Raw genomic sequence first — 15,359 nt, 5'->3', positions numbered from 1 at the left:
AAGCAGACTGCTGTGCAGCGAGCATTAGAAGCCGCACGTCGCCGTCGACGCCGGGTGGACAGTTCAGATCGTTCTCATCAAAACGAGGCGAAGAGACTTTGCCGCGAAGACCCATGTTGTGCGTGGTGCCGAAATTGGAGCTACTCTTGAGCCACTCCACCAGCTTGCGCTGTGACTGTGCTGCGTGTGCCGCGCAGGCCTGTGACTTTTATACTACTACAACTATTACTAATACTACTACACCCCCGTGGTGGCTTATCGGCTATAGTGTTGCGCTGCTAAGCACGAGGTCGCGGGATTGATCCCGGCCGCATTTCGATGGAGGCGAAATACAAGAACGTCCGTGTCCCGTGCATTGGGGGCACGTTACAGATCCCCTGGTGGTCAAAATTAATCCGGAGTCCATCAATACGGCGTGCCTGATAATCAAATCGTGGTTTGGGCACAGTAATACCCCAGAATTCAATTCAATTTTACTACTACTACTAATACTAATAATGGTAACATTAATGACAAGTAGAAGCAGAAAGACACTTTGCAATCGAAGAAAAGCTTCTTTTTGACGTGTAAGGATGCTCTCTCCACCGTGGAGAAATTTCTACTGAATTCAAGACAATGTTCTCAGTAAATTCATAGTACATTATGTCATTTTTCATTCCTTTCATTCTCAACCAAAATTTCAGTTGTCTTTATCAAGAACCATCCGACATTTAGTCAATTCTCTGCAGTCGGTATGCGCCATCAGCAAAAACAAACGAAACCAATTGCGACTTGCGCGGTCGTCACTACTTGAATCACTACTAGCAAGTCCTTGAGCGCGGTTGTGCGAACGAGACTTGAGCGGGAGTGCCACCAGGGTTGGTAGCTGCACACGAAGGCGGCATCGACTTCTTGGAGAGCAAAGGACGACACGAGACGGGGATGACGGGGGAGGATGCGCTGCGCACCGTGGCGCGTCGTCGCACGCTGGCCCTGGCAAAACCGAGCGGTCCGGGTAATAACCCAGATTGCACGGGATCGCCCAACCGTTACTCTGCGCCCCACTCCCATGCGCGCGCTTACGGGGGCGTACCACGCCTTGGCGCCGATGCCATACAGCACGCCCGCCTCTTCCCTGTCGACGCCGCTTTTGATTTCCCCGTCGTCTCTGCTTTTCTCTTTATGATTTTCCCCCTTTCTTTGCTGTACCTTTTGCGCTGCTTCTTTACGTTAAGCCACGCTTGTTGGGACTCGGATCCAATTACTGAGTAGAAAAACTCGTTGCGCACACGCGCACAGTTCGTTAACTTCACTGACCATACAAGCACTGCCTGATATCTCTCACTTTACGTGTGTTTGTGCGTGTGTGTGTGTGTGTGCGTAAGCATTTGCTTAAGAAGGCTCGCAAGCTCTTGTTACTTGTTTGTCTGCCAGCTTGATGGTGAATGCCCGCAGGCTTGCCCCAGAAGCCCCCGCCCCGCGACTTAGCCGCCAACTCCAGCTTCTGCACCGCCCCTTTCTGCGATCGCGCTCTCCCGTATAGAGTACAACGACAGCGGTCGTAAAGATACCAGAGGTTCTTCGCGGCTTCCCGAGTATCTCGCTGTGATGTTGGTTGTTGCCAACAAAGCGACAACGACGAAGTGGGCGCCTTCACTTACCGAAGGCGTCGGACACGCGCTAGCGAAAGACCACAAGTGGAGCACGAAAAGGGCCAGTAGTGTACGGGCTCGTCCGACGACGCACGACATGGCAAAACTGGCCTAGATTTGCGGAGCTTCAGCTCGTTTGCACTTATTGCAATGAGAGCGTTCCTTGTACTCTTTTGCTGGGGAGAAGAAGTTTTTATTTACCTATTTATTTGAAATATGTCGGAGTATCCGAGAGGCGTTTCCTAAAGAGGGATGTATGATGATGCAGATGGCTGTAATGTGCGAAACTTTTGCGCGACAGCATGTTATAATGCAATAATTCAACATATAAAGAAAATGCAAGTAACGCCTTATACGGGTTAAAGCTACGCCACAAATTAGAATACATGAATACATGATTAAATGACATTGCGAATATGTAGATCAGTGTTTGTTTAAGGAAATTATTTATGAAAAATGTAATCGACGAAAAGCAAGAAAAAAGAGTGCGAACATCCCGTTTACTTTACTCAAACAGCCAGAGAAAATGCCAATCTAAAGATGACAGAAGCACACATGGCCACAAGCGTCCAACAATGCTACGATTCTTGCTCAGCCTACATCTTGCATCTATAGAAGTGCGAAAACACAACGCGTTGATATTATTAGCAGGCAGCAGACAGCTCTTTACACCCAACATTGTGTTGAAGGCTATGTAAAAGTTTCAGAAGAAAGCGTATCTCGAAGCAGGAAGTTCCTTACGAAACTGAGCATTCCGCCAGATTACTTGTACAGTAAAGGGCTTCCAATGTGTTAGTTTGACCAATCAACTTAACTATGAAACAGTCGACTCTAAAAACTAGTTGTCTTCAGCGTAAACAAAACTGTTTTTATCAGCCCCGTGCGATTGATTCAGGTTATATAGCAACGCCAGACGTGTCACGCCTTCACCCGGTCATTACGTAATTAACCCACTATGATGTTACGTTACGGCAAAAGTTAATCACAAGAAAGAAATATAATGTGGCACTTGTCACATAGACCGCTGCTCAGGGCATACAGGTGAGCCAGAAACTGGGAACATCCGTTCTCTTTGCTCGCGTCACCAACCACGATTTAATTTGTGTAATAGCAGTAAGATATCCGGGCTCAGCTGCCGGTACTTACATACTACACGATACTTACAAAGACAAAACTGGGGAAACGGTGATGTGCACGCTGAGAGACTCTCGATGCGTAACGAGCAAGGACGCTGACGACGGCAGAACCTATAGGGATTTGTGGTAATTGGCCGCAGGAAATGGGGATGCTTATCCTGTTGCGACTACAACCAGCGGGTCGCGATATGTTCAGGCAAATTTGTTGCGCCACACCGGAAATCGGCATCTAAGTTGGCATGTCTTCCGAGACACATCTGCCTCGGAACTACGGTGTCAGCAGGCTAAATGTGCTCGGAGGAGCTCAACGGCCGCATAGATTATGAGAGGTTATGAGGTCGGGACAAATGCCGAGTAAAGAAAAGCGCTGCCTTAGCTAAGGCCCGTTGTTGATCCGTTGAGCAGAGAGATGGACAGAAATATACAGAATGCAAGGAGGTTAACTAGATGGCGATATCTGGTTTGCTAAATTACACTAGGGGAGATATAAAAGGGAGCATACAAAGGTAAACGAAGAGAGAGAGCGTACAACACCATGAGGGTGTGCGCAATACATGTTCGAAAGCAAGAACAGGTGATACAAAAACAGGTCGGTCATACAAGCAGTTGTCCGAAGGAAGCGCACCATCGTCTTTGCTGACAATCGCTGAGGTCGCGTTTACATCTTCCGTGCAAGAAATGATGAACATTTTGGAGCCTTCCTCTTCTCAAAGTACCAGTAGAAATGCGTACGGAAAGAAGAGGAAAAGAAAGTACTAGATTCATTAGGATCACTAGGATTCATCAGGATCTAATAAAGTACTAGTGGTAGGAAGGTGAGAAGCTTTAGTACCAGCAAGATTTGAAAAATACTAATGCTCGGAAGTATACATTGAAGAGTCTGCTGAGGGTGCATTCACTTCTACAAAATATCAAACGAGTTTGACGCCGTCTTGAATTAACGACGCCACAGTTAGGTTCAGTCCACCAGAAATTTTGCCCAAGCGTTTTTGCGTGTTCTATCTCCGTTGGAAGCAATTAAAGACGTGAGAATTAACTTGCAACGGATAAATTGAGGTTGCCGGATACTTATTTGTTTCTCGGCTGTGTTTTTGTATGGGGACATGATGCTTGACTTCTTGTTCGAGAAATCAGTACAAAATTAAAAAAAATTAGGCGCACGTATACTAGCGTTACCGTAACAGCACAACAATCATGAAACTCTTGTCGACAAAGTGACGCTTTCTAGGAATCGCTGCCAGGTCAGACAGCGGACGCGCCACCCGGCGAGACGGCGGGCGCACGGCTGGCGCCATCGGTCTTCAAGGCGTCTTTCAGTGTCTCTCGCAGCTTCTGCGTCTCAAAACTTGAAGAGGAAGAAAAAATAGCGGAATCCACTTATTAGGTTAGTCTCCCCTGGTAGCCGCGAACACTGCAATGCGATGGGTTGTCGGCGCCGACGGAAGGATTTCTGTCTACTTGGGACTATAGGTCCAGTCGTTTTCGTTGGTGCGTCAAGCTAAAACATTGTTCGGCACAATTATTCAACCTGCCGGATAGCCGGTTCGTGCCGGGGATGCAACCAAATATAACAAGCGCTGCTCGTGACCACGTACGCCCCTACGAAGTAAGAGGTATTTCGTGAACACTTTGTTTCTTCAAAACGCTTCTTTGTACGCCGTTATTGGGAACCCGACACCTACTGTTACTGCCAACCGACCACTGATACAAAATAGTGCAGTGAGCATATTTTGTTGCAGACGGCCTCTCACGGCTTCCCGGTACTACTGCTAGCCCAAATTCCAGGGCGTATAGAACGTTCAATTTGTTCGTTCAGGGAACCTCGTCGCTGTGCTGGTATGTCAGCAAATACGAACGTCGGCCGCCATATAAGCTTGCCTTAGCCTCCGTGTAAGCCTTTATGCATTTTCTTGTGTTGTCAAGGACAGTGCTCAAATCAGACTGATCGGACAAGCGGGTGCTTAAAATGTATTTTGCATCATTACTCCTCCTACTCCTCTACATTCCACTTCTTCCCTTTCCCTTTTACCCCAACGTGGTATAACTTGTCAGAGGCATGCTTCTCTGGCCAACTTCTCCGTTTTTGCCCTCATTACACCTTCTTTTTCTTTGCGTTCATTTCGCAGTTTTGTAAAGATTAACTGTTTCATTCACTGTGGTTGCTATTAGTAGTCCGTGCATAAGTAGTTGCACCGCATAGGACGTTACAGAGCCTAGTAGATGCGAGAACTTCGCAACAAAAAAGAGCCTTCCAGAAGATCGATGTCGAGATCGAGCTCCTAAATTTTGCCTAATAGAGAACAGAGCGTACTAGCTCGCCACAGCTCTTGAACCCCTCAAATGTCCCACCAAAAAAAGCAGACTCCTTGTATTTTAGTCAGCGCTGACGTTGGCCCGACCGCTTTTACACTGCTGCGTTTCTTTTAAGACATGTTGGCTGTGTGACAGACTGAACGTTTTCGCGTGCTTCCCAACGTGTACGCAGAGAGTTCTTTCTTTTTTCTCATTTTTGCTTTATTTTACTTCATGGACTTCACGGTTGCCAACCGGACATTCTTTTTTGTTGGATTAACCTTCTTCTCTTTAGTAGTCTTCTCTCTCTCTTCCCGTCTTTTAATAAGAGCGTCCATCTATGTGTTTGCAGTGTTCTGTAGTGAGCCAAACATATCAAATCATAATCGTTGACTGTTGGGCCAGTTGTTGCATCATGTTGTGTCGTTGAGTGGAATAAGGGCGGAATTGAGCGGAATCCGTCAGTCAGAGGGGCCCAAGCGAGTGTGAGTCTAATTTTGAGTGAGCCTCGGTGAGCTTTCTTACTGATTTTCTTACTGTGTCCCTGAATCCGTGAGTAGCAGTAATCGAAAGTGGACTTCGACCTCATGAACTCTTGAGCCTGACTGTGTCTGTATGGGTTCCGAGTAATATTCCGTGCGGGTGCGTCTCGTGCTTACCATGTTGAGCCTTACTTCAGGTGAGTTTATGACGCGTAGCCAACTTGTCTGATTTCACAAATAAAATATTTTGATAATAAAACTTAAATTAAGATACATTTAGAGCATGAGTATGAGTGTGTTTTCTTTCATCCATCTTATCTTTTTTGCCCACATGCATGCGCAAATAAAATTGTGGAAACTTGAAAAAGCTGCCTTACTAACCACTTCATGTTTTTTTTTTGTTATAGGACGACAAAAACCCACGTGATGAAGAAGACCATGAAATGAATAAAAAAGAGCTTTAATTCTATTTACAGCTAGTGTCACTTTCTTAAAAAAAAGTATGAATTGGTGGAGCAGCAGATCAGAGCTTGACGCATCTAGTCGACCTCACGACTCTCTCCGTGTCTAAATTGAATAATGACGGTTTAGCGCGAGATACCTAATGTGTCTTGCGCAATGAAATGCACACAAGACGGAGGTTCACAAGAAGATGGGGATTTGAAGTGATAAATAATGGCCAAAGGTTGTCATGAACTGGAGCCAATGTTTCGACGAGGGGACTCGGTTTCCTCGGGGCCTGATGAAGACAAATCCTCTTGTGAAAACATTGGCTCCAGCTTGTGACATTTCGGCGCAATGAAAATTTAAAATGACTTAGGCCATCAAACATTTGTCGGAGCCCTTTATATTAACTTGCTTTGGAGATATTGATGGGGCGGTTGGTTGACCATTATTGTAAAAGCAGCGCGCTTGTTGGTATTTGGACGAATACCAAAGTCGCGCTCACTGTTTGGCTGCCTTGCAACACTAACTCTACATTAAAGTATTCATTCAAGTCATTTTTAAATACGCAGCAGCCAACGTAGGAGATATATAATAAGCCTGTATATTTAGACTTGCACTACGAGCAAGGTCTCCTTTAATCTCTCGCTTTTATAAGCTCTTAATCTCTTCTCCTTCTCCATTTCAAATATATATATATATATATATTTGCAGCTATTTTTATACTTGTCATCACGACTACTACGTTTTCCATTTTCCAGAGGCTCAAGTGGAGGCAATTATGGCGGGGCACTGAGTCCGCCGAGAAGCATTAAGGGAAGTTAATGTCTGTGATCTTTGCTCACTCTAGCCTCGAGTGCACCATCAGCGCTAATAAGCTACTCAACTATTTGATGTAAGTTCATAAGCTACGTCGAGCTGCCGCCAAGAGTCCACCGAGATATTAACAAGCAAAACGCCATGGCTTCCCGGCCAGTATCGTTCTCACTGCACTGTGCAGCACGCACTGTTATGAAACAAGTTCCCAGACTGTCCAAGGGGAGCTTTTTTTTTTCCAGAGTGCGTTCGTAAGAGCTATTATACCCTGTATAGAATTGCAGGATTAACGAGCGAGACGCACTTGTGTTGCAACAGCTAACTGACATGTGGCAGTTTGCTACTGCGCGACATGGGGCATGCTGTCCTTGCAAACGACCTGTTCTTCCATAAGGGATGGCGGCAGAAAGCCGGACACAATCGCGGCCGCTAGTCGACAAGACGTCTAATGGCCAACGGCAGCTCTACAGCGTCAGGTGGCTGGTGTTGTCTACACCAGCGGAGAAGAGATTACGCCACGCTTTTACGGCGCGGCAGCTTCCAGTGGGCGGGGTGTCTAAATGCACTAAAATTAGCGCCTTTAACACTACGGCGAATCCTCAGGTACCGTAATTAGGTCACCGGTGATACGCCCCTTCGGAGTTTTCATAGTGTCCCTCTGCCCTCGTAACGCTCTTGAGAAATCAGGATCTCTGCTACAGCGAGTATGTCGGCAAACTGCTGAGTAACTGTATATTGCACCTCACCTTCGATGATTATTACTCTGCCTCGTTTGGACGGTCCCCGCTAAAGCAGCTACAGATGGTTGGACGCTATAGCTACTGAGTGACGCACACAGCAATAAAGACAACCAAAGTTCACCCTCTTGACGCATAGATATATGAAACAAATCTGTGGTTGTGCTATAAAACAACCTTAGAATTGGTTGGTTTTGCATTAGGGCAATGCAAAAAAAAAATGTTACACGGAACCACATTTTATCCAAGTGAAGTAAAATCGAACAAAAAATATTACCAAAGCTTGTGCTGGCAGTGCCGGTAAGCTGCGAATGTGCTTCGCTATTCCGATGTGGCCCAGAAATAGCCACACAATGAACGCATGCTGGACACAAAGTTCAAAGCTATATCGACAATTGTGAGAGTCGTTTGACTAAAATGGTAATTACTTTACTAGATGACTCTTTCTTCTTTTTGTGATTATGTTTTGTGCTGCAAGCTCTAATCAGCTACTGCGAGCAAGTATAACCTTTGCAAAATAAAGCTTTGTAAACAGATCTGCCATACCTATTACCTGCAGTTGACGATAAGATATCTGTTCCTTTCAAAAGAGCATCTTGTGTGCCCTTAAGGGCGCGGCACGGCCCGCGAAGGTGCACTTATGTACCGCTAATTTGATTTTGATAAACATTGGAGGATGTATTCAGGATAATATTGTAAGACCAGGTGCCAAATTTTAATTTTCTAGAAGAATATTCGAAAGAGTTACAAATTTTCAAATGTTGAAGTGACTGGTTAGTTGCAAAAACTGTCCTTCTGAAATTACAAGAAAATTCGGAATTCTTTTGCGTAATACATTATAAGAAAGTACCAAACTATGCCACTGCGCAGCTGTATTGCTCACTCGCCACAGTCCTTATGTAAAAGAAATTGCATAATTAGCTTCACCAGGATCTTAACTTCCACTTTGCGACCAAAATTTCAATTGTCATATAAAAAGTTGTGGAATCTGAAAATTTTGGTCTGCAGTTGCATTCTGCATAAAGTTTTACCACAGTAAGCACCCTAACAATAAGTCTTCCTTTTCTTATACCAGAACGATAGTTATTGCAATACGAACTTTTGTGGAAAAAAAATGGCTCCAAAAGTTCTGCAGTGTCTCATCTTATACAAATTGCATCTATCGTAACTAAAACTCTCCTGCAGCATACACTGGGCCTTCTTCTTCAATTCGCCTTTGTTCTGTAGTAATAGCTGTAATCTTAATGTTTTTCTGAGCCACTTTTGAGCTGTAATGTTCCCTGGCTTTTGCCCGTGTCGAGCACAATCTGGTGCTGGTGCTTCCGAGTACTGCCTGGAAAAGTTGCCGCGCGATCACATAACTAGCGCAAAGGAACGTCAAATAACGTCTCCAAAAGCGGAGCTTCTGTTAGCGAAATGAGCGATAAGAGAAATGGCGCTGAGCGAAAAGGCGCGAAAATGTTGCGGCAGCTATATATATATAAAAGGACCATCACTGCCTTCTTTTCACATTGAGCGCGACTCTTATCACTGCGAGCATCAGTTAGTGCGGTATTCCTCCTCGCCCCCTGCAGCTGCGTACGAGTGAACCACACGTAGTCCGCGAGCGCGGCGAAGCGGCTGGAAATCGGGACATTCTCATTTGCGCAGAGTCACCGGCTTGTGAAGAAACTCTAGTTTGAGCATTTCTACTGCGCTGATGAGGTTAAAATTTTTGTGGCCCGTTCTCAGATAGTAATGGAACCTGCAACTGCTATAATCCGTAAATGCGTTTTTTTTTTTCTTTTGGTCGGGAATCGCAATTATTTGCCCTGTGTCCCCACTTACGCTCAATCTCTCGGTAAAGGGAACTCCTATGAACAGAATTTATTTACCTGGTATCTTGAGGTTCCGTTTGTCGAGAGTCCATTTACATGCAGATGTTTATGCTGCACTGTACGTACAGTGTGCTAGGCAGGTTGAACTACGTGTGTGCTATATGTTTCCCACATTGCGATTTCTTTATTTCACTAAGTTCTTGTAGGTAATTCTTTATATTCTTATTAAAACAGAGCACACGTAATTCCATTTTCGTAAATCTAAAAAAAAAACACAGTTGCCGGCACCAACAAAATTTTCAACATAAACTATAGACGTACGTTAAAGGGACATTATACGTATAAGACCAAAGGGCCAACTTCTCCAATTGAGAAATGCCATTTATCGGACGCTAAATAAAAACTCAAGATAAATGAGACTGTTGCACTGTAGCTTTAGACAATCTTTGAGGTTGTCAATGGTAGAAAAAAAGATGTATTTTAAAAACAGAGATAATACTTAAACAAAAGAAAAGTGATCGACCCTTTCGAATTTCGAGGCGCAATCGCTTCGCTCACAACGCCAGTTTATGTTAACTATACCACGTATATTTTTGCCGTTTTTAACAGCGAAGCTGTTTAAGCCAGCCTTAATTTGTGGTTTGTAGCCGTGGTAGCCATGGCAACCCAGAAAAAAAGAAGGAGGAGACCGCGTGCGTGCGCTCCACGGCGCTCTGAGCCAGGAGAAAAAAAAAAGCATAAGCTTGCACTAGACCGCACAAAGCACAAGACACAGTGAAGCCGGCCGATTGATATCGAGCGTCTAGCCTCCAACGCGTTCGGTGTCGGCAAGCAGCAGCGTTCTTGGCACTGTGCCAACCTTGGTTAGCCTGCCTGTGTTTGTGGCATGCCAGGAACGCTGTCGCTTGTAGGCGCCGACGCGTCCAGCGCTAGTCACGCGAAATGTTGCCAACGCGTTCGGTGTTGGCAAGCGACGGCGTTCTTGGCACTGTAACAAACTTGGTTAGCCTACCTGTGTTTGTGGCATGCCAGGAGCGCTGTCGCTTGTAGGCGCCCGCACGTCCAGCGCTAGTCACGCGAAATTGTCGCGAAAGGGAAGGTACCTCCGAAAATGATCGCTCGAGAATACCTTCCTACGCATAAACCAAGTTAAGACCTAGCATCAACCAATTTCATACCTAGCAGTAGCAGCCAGTAAGCTTCGCTGTGCCTAAGCTTTGTGCGACCGAGTGCAAACTTGCCTGATTTTTTGTTTCTGGAAGGAAAGCTAGCATAAGTTGGTGGATAAGTCTTTGAGTTAGAGTACGATATACCGTTTTTTTAGTAACTATTACGTTAGCATTAGCGCAAGGAAGGCGCTGTCTAAGTAAGTGGCATCATAAAGAGATGGTGCAGGAACTTCGAGGTGCTTAGTCACTTTCCTTTTGTTATTGCATCGGTATTATCCCTTTGCTTACTTTTTTTCCCTTGTCACTGTGTCCTGCATGTACCAGTGTAGCAATGTAGGTGCAACCTGATTAACCTCCCTGCCTTGCCTTTTCTTTCTCGCTGCCTTTCTGCGTCTTTGTAGAAATAGCTGGCTTGCAATTCCCCAATTGAAAGGGACTCTAAGAAAAATATTCAGTCGAGCCAGACCGAAAAAGATCAGGCTTCTGTAATAAGGAAAACAGTGCTTTATAAAGCTAGAAAATGACAAAAATGAAGTACCTGAGTGGTGCCTCATATTTTGGAGGGGAAGTCACGTGAGAATTACATCACCTCGTCCGTTTTGGCGCGGGCGATTCAAATTGAGGAGCAGCTGCGGGACCTTCAGCGACAATTTTGTACGCAAAAAGGACTTCACAGAGCCAACATGATATTGACTTTTACAAAACATGGAGGACGCTTAAGCTTCGCCTTTAAGAAGGCCATAGCGTTATCGGGCGCCGTAGACGCCGACATCGGATTTTCTGCGACATAGAAAACAATGGTGGGCTAATCCAGGCGGCAGTGCACGGCAGGAGCAATGGCTCCTACCCCCGTAAGGCAGAGGCTACAAAGAGTGACTCATCAATGGTTCATACCCCCGTAAGCAAGGAAAAAGGGGTTTGTGTTTGAGTTTCCCGGTAACAGAATTATGTTTTGTCGTATATTTAAATTATTTGCTCGTATATTAAAATTACAATTCGACGCTATCATGTCTGTAGGTTGTGTGCAAGTGGGACTTGCGAATTTTCTTACCCGTTTTACTTTGAGAAATTCAATGAGTTCAGTAACGCCTGTGCGCCACGCGGAGCGCTTGCGTGCATGGTTGTGGTTCGGGATGATTTTTTCCTGACGGAGGACGCCGAGACCGGTTTTCCTGCGACACGGGTCCTTTAAAGCTTTCGCGTTAAAACATTTGGCAGATCACATCACACGATGACCTTCGACGGTAATGTGTTTAGCATTGAATCAGTATAGCCACACAGCTCATTGCCACCGTCGAAACGAGTTACGTATGAGGCGTGCACTTCAGCGGGGCTGCTATTTCGCGCGGTTTGCATAGAAACACTCGGGGCCATCTATAACGCCGCCGCGGACATGAAGCCTACGCGTGGCCTCAGAAATACATGGCGCGCCAGTGCGTGCGAACGCTGAGAAACGTGTCATGTGGCAAGCGGAGTCCTCTCTTGCGCTTCTTTCTGGAAAAACGGCGCCATCCAGTGACAATGCCGAGAAGTCCGCACGTGCCTTCCGAGATAAGAAGCGTGGTGCGCCGGTGCCTGGGAACGCTGAGAATTGTTCCCTCGCTCGGTGCACACTCAGTGGCAAACACTCAGTGACCGAAGTTGGTGAGGTGTTCATGGAAGAGCGAGGCATACCCACCTGCATTCATGACACAGCTCGCTAAATTATTGGCGTGTAATGCGTTCACTGAAAGCGGCACATACCCGGTGCATTTGTGGCGCAGCCTACACATGCGTCGGGTTGCTGTACTTGAGGAACACTCGTGACGAGGGATTGAGTCGGCTCAGAATCAGAGAAATTGAAGGGATCTTTTTCGTCATTGTTGGGCGGCACATTCCCAGTGGCACACACCTAGATACCCTAGTTGGCGTCAAAAATTACTGCGGCTTAGCTCAGCTAACCCTGGACATGCAAAGCGAAAGGTTGTTTATTTTTTTTCGTCCGAAGCCTGACTTTGTCTACGGTTGTGGTTCCGCTTCCGGAGTTTTGCGAGCCGAATGGCTCGCTCTTCCTCAGTTTCCGATGACGCGCTTGGCATTCCGGACCCCCTCCAGCGAAGCAGCTCGCCGGGCGATATCCGCGGGGTGGTCAGACGCCGCTTGCCGACGACGGCTCAAAGCCTACCGCTCCCCGCGCAACGTTCAGAGAACGCCTCGCTCTCATTCATGGCCAAGCTCGCACAATTTTTTATTTTTGTAGGGGAGCACGGCGCTCCTCTTAGCCAGGCGCGTGGCGAGTGATGTGGTCAGGCGGCGACCCTTCTTTCTTCTTTCTGGGGTTTTGCGTGCCAAATCCAGTTCTGATCATGAGGCACGCCGTAGTGGAAGGGCTCCGGCTTAATTTTGACCACCTGGGGTTCTCTAACGTGCACTACAACGCAAGCACACGGGTGTTTCTGCATTTCGCCTCCATCGAAATGCGGCCGCCGGGTCCTGGATTCGATCCCGCCACCTCGTGCTCAGCAGCGCAACGCCTTAGCTGACTAAGCCACCCCGGCGGGTAACGACCCAGCTGCGGAGAGCGCATGCACCAAGCCGGAGGTGGTGGCGGAGCTCGGCGCGGCGAGTCACGTGATACGTTGCCAAGGCTACGGCGCAGCTGCGGTGAAATGAAGGTCAAATTTCTGGTGACGGCGAAACTCGGCTCGACTAGGTTAGTAAAGCTTTCGCTTTAAAGCTTCAAAGCGTTAATTAAAAAGCGGCACACACCTCCTGGCACATACCGAGTGACCCAAGTTGCCATCAACGAGTTTCACTGAAGGTACGTACCCGCACAGACGGAGTGGCATATACCCAGTTCTCCAAGTCAGCGCGAAACAGACTGGGTACCTACCGAGTCCCGCATCTACAGTGAGCCATGCCGGTCGTGACGGAAGTTCGTTGAAGAGCGGCACGTATGTACACATTGGCACTGGTACACAAGTTGGTCCGATGGGTTGTTTCGAACCCTGTTACCTCAGCACAGCAGCTCGGTGCGATAACCCTTCGACCACAGACTAATCGGTGATTAATGTAGGCGGGAAAAATGTTTAAATGCAGACTTAGGTAGATAGACAGTCCCCGGTAATTGCGTGAAGTACCCAAAGAATGCTGACGCAGCAAATAAAGTCATGTATTGGCAAGCAGGAAATATTGACTTCTAGACAAATAATCTATTGTCGTTTCATTTCACGTCCTATTTAACGTAGCCAACTAGTGAACATGGCCAACCGAACTTAGAGTTTCGTTTCAGAATTCCTTTCGATTAATGCGTCCCGAAAAAGGGTCAAATTACACGTAGTTTAAGGATCAGTCACGGCGTGCGTGTACTGACCAGGTCGAAGATCTGCGTGAGCGTGATGCCCAGCCGGATGATGACAGGCTCCGAGGAGTTTTTGACGGGCCGCACGCTGGCGTCGTAGTGGCGCAGCAGCGAGTCCATGAGCCGTTTCTCGTGGCTCAGTGGCGGCGACGAGGAGTCGTTCTCGCGGCCCGGCGACAACCATGTCTCGTCCGCCTCGGCCACTGCGGGAACAAGAGAGGTCACCATTATATTGACAGCATCGCATACGCTCATCCTGACCCGTATTCACAAAGAACGATTGCGTGTCAATTTTTCGTAAAAGGAAGCCCGTTATACCTAGTGGCACTGGGCCGGGGTAATTACGTTTCCTTTTTTTTTCTTTTTAACCCCAACCTAATATATGTTCGTAAAAGAGAGTTCAGCCAATCCTCATGCTGGGCAGGCTATCAGCAACGATGGCCTGCCAATGGCAAATAACACTTGCGAACGAACAGCAATGTGTGGGCCGCGTATGAGCGGCGGGAAAGATTTCAAACAAGCGTTGAGACCTCAGCGCAGTTGTCTATCTTTCTGAGGCCTGAAGGCCCCTCGGATTCCCAAATCGCTTTTCTGGTCTCTCCGTATTAATAACCTTTATGTTAAGAATGTGAAAAAAAACATCCTTCTTCATTGAGATGCTGCGGTTAGATGCTTAAAGTAACCCTTCTAGGTAGATGAATGAAACTAACCTTATCCGCATGTATGTTGTCGTAAAAAGTGCTTTTATTTATATAAATGCAGACATGAAGAATGGTAACATCGTGTAAGGAGTTGGCGTGCTGATACTGCATCCGATTTTCACGTCATCTCGCGATATTTAATCCGTATTTCACGGGTTATTTTCGTTGTGTAGGACGACACACTAGTCTGTAAAAATATTTGTATCGGTTGCCTTAAACTTGACGGCAATAATATTGCTACAGAACAGTATTTACGATGACGCGAAGGCGAGCAGTGTGAAGACAACGACGACGATTAGAGGCTAGTGCGGGCTGTTACCTCTTGGCTAAGTGGGGCGTATTTGTTTGTAAATATACTTGTATATAGCTTCTCGTCTGCGTCTTCCTACGTAACATATCTGGTGGAGGTGGACGTTCCCTGTACCTTGTCAGTCGTTACGGAGCTTCGCAGTGGATGGTACGTCGAGCCTTCTGTCATGGCGCCCCGCGACAACTGCTTACTGACCGTGGTCGTAACTTCCTGTCGAAAGTTATCACCGACATTGTGCGTTCCTGCTCCACTCAACACAAGATGACTACCTCATACCATCCTCAACCAATGGCCTGACGGAGCGGTTAAGCCGTACCCTTACCGATATGCTGTCCATGTACGTTTCCAAGGACGACCATGACTGGGACATTGCCCTTCCTTACGTCACATTTGTGTATAATTCTTCCCGGCACGACACCGCCGGATTTTCTCCTATTTTATCTACTGTACGGTTGTGAACCGACCTTGCCCCTTGATACGGCAC

The 15,359-nt window shown here is 46.8% G+C and overlaps 1 protein-coding gene across 1 annotated transcript in view; it reads right to left on the bottom strand.

The window, feature by feature from the left end:
* LOC119442365 (neuronal acetylcholine receptor subunit alpha-10-like) overlaps window positions 1–15,359 on the bottom strand; it is a 175,269-nt gene that overhangs the window by 72,123 nt on the left and 87,787 nt on the right. The window contains exon 2 of the mRNA XM_037707220.2: window positions 13,877–14,067. Coding sequence (XP_037563148.1) covers window positions 13,877–14,067 — 191 coding nt within the window. The remainder of the gene's footprint in view (window positions 1–13,876; window positions 14,068–15,359) is intronic.

The sequence above is a fragment of the Dermacentor silvarum genome, chromosome 2 (assembly GCF_013339745.2).
Source record: "Dermacentor silvarum isolate Dsil-2018 chromosome 2, BIME_Dsil_1.4, whole genome shotgun sequence".
Taxonomy (NCBI): Eukaryota; Metazoa; Arthropoda; class Arachnida; order Ixodida; family Ixodidae; genus Dermacentor; species Dermacentor silvarum.
The sequence above is the reverse complement of the archived record's forward strand: the minus strand, read 5'-3'. Positions and strand labels throughout refer to the sequence as shown.